This window comes from Medicago truncatula, chromosome 1 (genome assembly GCF_003473485.1).
Source record: "Medicago truncatula cultivar Jemalong A17 chromosome 1, MtrunA17r5.0-ANR, whole genome shotgun sequence".
NCBI lineage: Eukaryota > Viridiplantae > Streptophyta > Magnoliopsida > Fabales > Fabaceae > Medicago > Medicago truncatula.
The window spans coordinates 11,086,759-11,092,758 of record NC_053042.1 but is presented as its reverse complement, the minus strand read 5'-3'; the positions used below and the strand labels follow the sequence as shown (position 1 = coordinate 11,092,758).

Here is a 6,000-nt window from a genome sequence, read left to right as displayed (position 1 = left end):
TTTCAATAACCTTTTGAGCATTTTCAACAGAATTATCAGACCAAAAGATTGAAAGTAAAACCATCATTATTTAAAGTAACTTCTAAAATAAAGAAATGTGTTAAGCCACGATCTACATTCTTATTTGCACTAGACTGGCATGGAGAAGAGGCTTTAAAACTTTCCATATATTGAGTCTGATTCAGACAGGTGGCAAGAAGATTTCTTTCGGATGAGTGTTCCTCAACAGACCTTGATTTCAAAGCTAAAGGTGATGTTGTAAATAATAGTGTAAATGGTAACATGTTCGGTTACTTTTATTTTTGTATGTTACTTTGACTAGAGTAATGTTTTTGTATTTGACTTTGTTCCTATTTCATTTTGAACGTTGTTTTTGCTGAATCTTCAGCTGTTGTCTTTCCTTGTGGTTTCCAGTTGTTAGGGTCTTTAGACCCTTTTTTCACCAAAAAATAAAGGAGGACATTTATAAGTATGTAAAATACATTTAACAACAGTTTAACTTGCAGATAATGAAAAATAAATAGAGAAAACACTAACAAGTAATCAATATTATATCAGTCTGATTGCATCTGTTTTATTTTGTCTTACATTGCTATCGATACTCATAGTGTAATTTTGATTGGTTAGAAATGCCATGAACCAAGAAGTTCGATGCAAATTGGGAGGGATTATTAGGCTTGTTCCATGGAATCAATTCTTGATGCACCAGAGGAAGACCAAGAAACGCTAGTACTATCATCTCTAACATCGTCTGCTGGTATATCTTGTGGATAAAGGTAAGGCTTATTAGGCATTTGCAAATCCCCATCTTCTTCTTCAAGCATCTCAATCACTTTATCCATTGAAGGACGATCACTAGGTTTTGTCTGAATACACCATAATGCCACAATCATCATTTTCTTTGCCAATTTCATTTCTTCATCTGTGTCATTCTCAATTGTTACTTCACTTCCATCATGTAACTGATCATAAATCCAAAAAGGAAAATAAATTTGGCTAGATTGCTCAGCTAATGCATTCAAGTTCTTCCGAAGCACCATTTGCAGCGCTCAAAAGGCATAATGACCAGTGTTTCTGGATAGTCATTAGTAGCATGATTCATTCAGTGTTTCTGTTTCTAATAGATGAGTACATTTGTTATTCATTTGCATTGGTACTCAACTGTTTTAGTGATGACCAGCGACTACAGGAAACCCATACAAACAACATATGCATTGTTGTTCAAATATTTTTTATATAAGGTCCGGTTATACACAATACGTAGAGATTTATGTGTGGGAGCGAGTGAAAGCAGGCTGATTATGGTTCAAAGGCTATACTTATAAATCAGAAATAGGCACATATTTTACAATTGTAAGTCATTCCAACTCTTGAATTACATCTAACTCTTGAGTGAGTTGTCTAGTAATTGCAACTCCACCATTTCTCCTAGGTTGTCTAGATTGAGAAGCAAATGGATTGGGAGGTATTGGAGTTTTGTCTACATCTCCCTCCAACATCTGAACCACCATTTGCATTGTTGGTCGATCCATAGCATGCCACTGAATGCACCATAGTCCCACAATGGCCATTTTCCTTGCAACTTTTTCATCCCCTTCATCGTCAACATGAATTCTCATTTCCTCTTCATCATCTATAAGTTTATAAATCCATTCCGGATAGTAAACATGACTACTGTTTTCCTCTAAATCCTCTGTGATTTTCTTCCCTCCTATTGTTTCAAGCAACATCATTCCATAACTATAAACATCTGATTTGTAAGACACATTTCCAAAGTTCCTTGAAAAAACTTCTGGAGCAATGTACCCCAATGTTCCTCTAGCTGCGGTCATTGAAACTACGCTTTGGTCCCTTGAACATAATTTAGCTAGACCAAAGTCAGATATTTTTGGAATGAAGTTATGGTCAAGTAACACATTTTGTGGTTTGATATCAAAATGAAGGATGCGTTGATCACAACCTTGATGAAGATACTCAACTCCTTTAGCTATACCTAAAGCAATTTCATGCAACTTTTTCCAACCAAGGAAGTTTTTCTTGTTTTCTGGTGAATTTATGAACTTCTGCAGGGAACCATTTGGTAAAAATTCATAAATAAGAGCTCTTTTAAATCCATCAGCACAGAAACCGACCAATCTAACAATATTAACATGATGGGTTCTACCAATTGTACCAACTTCATTGAGGAAATCTTGCCCGTTTCCTTGAGAAAAATTTAGTATCTTCACAGCAACAATGATTTCTTTTGAAATGCTTCCTCTATATACAGTTCCATAGGCACCTTGTCCTAACTTGTCACTAAAGTTATTTGTGATTCTCTTAATTTCTACATAAGAGTATCTCGTGGGTTTAAGAGCTCTATAATCTTCTAAAAACTTTTCTATAATTGCTTGTTTTGCTTTGTTCAGTATGTAAGAGTCATAAACGTGGTAGACTGCACCGGTTAACAAGACAAAAAACAGCGATCCTAGAATTGATCCTGGATTTATGAAAACTAATTTAAGAAAAATGGTAATTTTGGCACAGGTTAGAATTAAAATAAAGCAAATTTAAACTCAAAAGCTGACCTGTGTTGACTAGAGCCGTTGATGAACCTACAAAATCATACTAGCCAAACTTAGTTTATGTCATTGATTGATTGTAAAAGATACTTAATGTTAAAGAGTCCCACATCAGACAAAATTGATAGAACAAATTGAGAGAAAGTGAAGAAACTTATAAGTGCAGGGTTTTAGAAGATTAGAGAGAAACAGAAAAATTTAAAACAAACTTTATTGACTTGAGAATATAATGCTTCTCATATTATTAATCAGCAACTAGGCATAGGTATTTATATACAAAAACTGTAAAAAAAACTATTACAAACTAGTTATCTTAAGTTTACTTAACCGACAAGTTAACCCTTGTTTTTCTCGACTTTTAACTAACTCAAATGATAAACTCTCTAACTAACTGAATTTATTAAAATTCTAATAAAAATGTGGCATGAACATGTGTTTATAAGTGAAGGCAATCCTCACCTCACAAGCCGGTTGAAAATTACGGGTATAATGACGACGACCTAAGTGCACCTAGTATGTGATATCAGTTAGGTAGAGTTACTCCGTTAGGTGGAGCCGCCCCTATGGAAAGGCCACCATTAGGAGGAGAGGGCTATCGATGAGATGTAAACTCCCTAATTGAAAATGTTTTACACTTTGTTTTGAGTCGAGAGAAAAGAGCTATCCGATAGATTGAGCCGCCCCTATGGAAAGGCCATCATTAGGAGGAGAAGACTATCAACGAGATGGAGGTAGTTCTCGATTCACCTATTTGATTATTTTCACTAAAGTTGGATTTCTATACTTTATTTAAAGTTGATTATTCTCGTATTATGAAATTGAATATGATTTTATATTATAGTTGAATTTGATTATTTTGATTGCCTTTCAGAATGTAAGAGTCGTAAATATGATAGACTGCAGCGGTGAGCAAGATAAAAAACATTGATCCTAAAATTGACCCTGCATTTATGAAAAACAATTTAAAAAAAAAATGATTTTCTTACATGCTATAATTAAAATAAAGAAAATACAGAATGTATAGCTGACCTGTGTTGACTAGCGTCGTTGATGAACCTATAAAAATCAAACTTGCAAAACTCAGTTTATATTTGTTAATGTTCTGAAATAATTTTAAATGCAATTAAAGATTGATTATATATTTACAAGAATTGAAAATTCTAAGTCATGACTAAGTTAACCATGGTTAGATAATCTATTAGTCAACAAATATTTTATGTTTGTTTTAATCAGGTGAACTATGTTTAGACATTTCTTCATCCATCTTCCTAGTTAGCTAAAAAAATTGAAAATGTAAAAAATAATATAAGAATATGGCTGTTTTCAATAGAGTCCAAAAGAAGAATCCAAATATGAATCTCTATCAAATTTAGTAAAATAGTGAATTTTGTAAGAGAAAAAGTGGGTGGAAATTAAACGTGTGATATTTTGCTAAAAAATTATAGGTCCATATTAGAAGCGCTCTTAACTATAGTTTCTTAAATATGTTAACCACATAATAGAGGATGAATAATAATTGTCCTCGTGAGTTTACCTCAATTTGTAGGGACAATGCATAATATATGCAAGATTCAGGAGACTGAAGAAGCGAAATAACAATTCTGAGTACAAACAGTTAGCTAGGTAAAAATTACCTTTGTGGTTTTTGGCGAAGCAATCTACTTCCTTGTTGGTAGTACTAGTAGTATTCTTCCAGCCACATCTGTTTCCTTTTGATTCACAATGTTTGCAATTAGGCTCAGACCACATCAAACGAAGAAACTTTTGGTTTGGAACAGAACGAGAAATGCTGATTAATGAAACATTAAACATTTTGGTGCAAAAAGAAAGAGGGAGGTAGTCGATTGATTCAGAAGAGAGGATAACGTATATTTGAGAGGTTGATGTACTTAAACACGGAACCAAATAAGAATTTATGTCATCTCTATTCAAAAGCGAACAATTGAAAAAGTGATGGTCGACAAAATCTTCATAGTCATATTTCACGTAGTTGAAATGAGATTCTGAAAGATTGAGGTTGTGGATATGTTTGTAAAGACAACTTTGTGGGTCAAATAGTTCAATGGTTTGGTGTTTGTAGTCAATGTTCTTAACATTGAGTTTCACTTTGTAAGGAAGTTCAATCATAGTTTCATTATTTGATGAACAAAATAACTCAAAATCTGGATAGCCATACAAAGATGGATTTGGATTTTGGTTTTTGATATGGAAAGGGAATTTGATAATAACTTGATTTCCACATCTTAAATCTGGAGAATCATTGACCATGGCTGTAGTTGTTCTAACAACAAAGTAAACCATGAACAAAAATAAAGCCATAACATAATGAGTGTTCATGGTATTGATTCTTGAGTAATAGTACTATGTCTTGACTCTGTTTATTATAGGAATTTTTCAAACTCACTTTCACTATAACAGCTTCCTAGTAATTTCCCTCGTGAGATAGAATTGTTTGTTTGGGTCAAATGCAAATACTTGTAATTAAATTAGTTAACGGGTAATTCAAGTCAACTACACAAGTCTTCTATAGAGAGAGTAAAAACTAAATAAAAGAAAATATTGTTCAAAAGTTGTAAGAAAATAGTTTAACATATATACATATATCATTTCTCTTCAATATATATATATATATATATATATATATATATATATATATATAGATATATATATATATATATATAGGGGCGGTTCCCTTCATTAGCATGAGGTAGCTATGACTACCCCAAAAAAAGTATTATTCTTGAATATGTTGGTATGTTTTTATATTTAGCTACCCCAAATAAAAAATATTTAGCTACCCCAAACAAATTTATTTGTTAAAAATTAACATAAATAAGAAATTTAAGAAATTACTACGGGATATTGATAGATTTATTTGTATTAGTTCAACACTTTCGATCTCAATAACAAATTTGAAGAAAACTTTTGGAAGAATAAAAATTGTCAAAACAATAGTGAAACAAATTAAACATATAATGAGTTTTTTTTTTTCTTTTTTCAAATAACTTATTTGTTTACATTGAAAAAGACATTATTAGTATATTTAGTATGCAATCAATTCTGAAGAAAATTAACTTTTTAAAATGTGTTGAGCCCAACTTTTTTAAATAGTTATTGTCAATTTTTATTTTCTTTGTTATTGCTTTTATTTACATTTCATGTAAGTAAAAATTATTGTGTTTTTTTTAACATATTAGTTAAGTTTAGGGTTAAATTTGGTTTTAGTCTATAGAACATTCTCGATTTTTAAGTTAAGTTCCTAATAGTTTATTTAATTTTAATCCTTAATTTGCTCTTATCAAGATTAAATGACCAAAAACACTCATTGTTTAGGCAAGGATTGAATAATTTTTTTGTAGTAACGAAACTTAAAAAGTTATAATTTATTAGACTATAATTAAATTTTTCTTTAAATTTAATATGTTGATTTTAAATATAT

General features: G+C 31.3%; 1 protein-coding gene across 2 annotated transcripts; it reads right to left on the bottom strand.

The window, feature by feature from the left end:
• Nucleotides 1–540: 540 nt before the first annotated feature.
• Nucleotides 541–4,993, bottom strand: LOC11419821 (rust resistance kinase Lr10). Of its 2 annotated transcripts, XM_024775543.2 has the most exons (4): nucleotides 4,196–4,992; nucleotides 3,591–3,617; nucleotides 2,568–2,594; nucleotides 541–2,479 (listed from the first exon to the last, which is right to left on the bottom strand). In XM_024775543.2, exons 1-4 carry the CDS (start codon nucleotides 4,896–4,898, stop codon nucleotides 1,359–1,361), a joined length of 1,878 nt encoding a protein of 625 aa, XP_024631311.1. In that variant the 5' UTR covers nucleotides 4,899–4,992; the 3' UTR covers nucleotides 541–1,358. The 2 variants fall into 2 exon arrangements, with proteins under 2 accessions (XP_024631311.1, XP_039689822.1); XM_039833888.1 differs by lacking the exon at nucleotides 3,591–3,617 and having other exon boundaries at nucleotides 4,196–4,993.
• Between the last annotated feature and the right edge of the window lie 1,007 nt (nucleotides 4,994–6,000).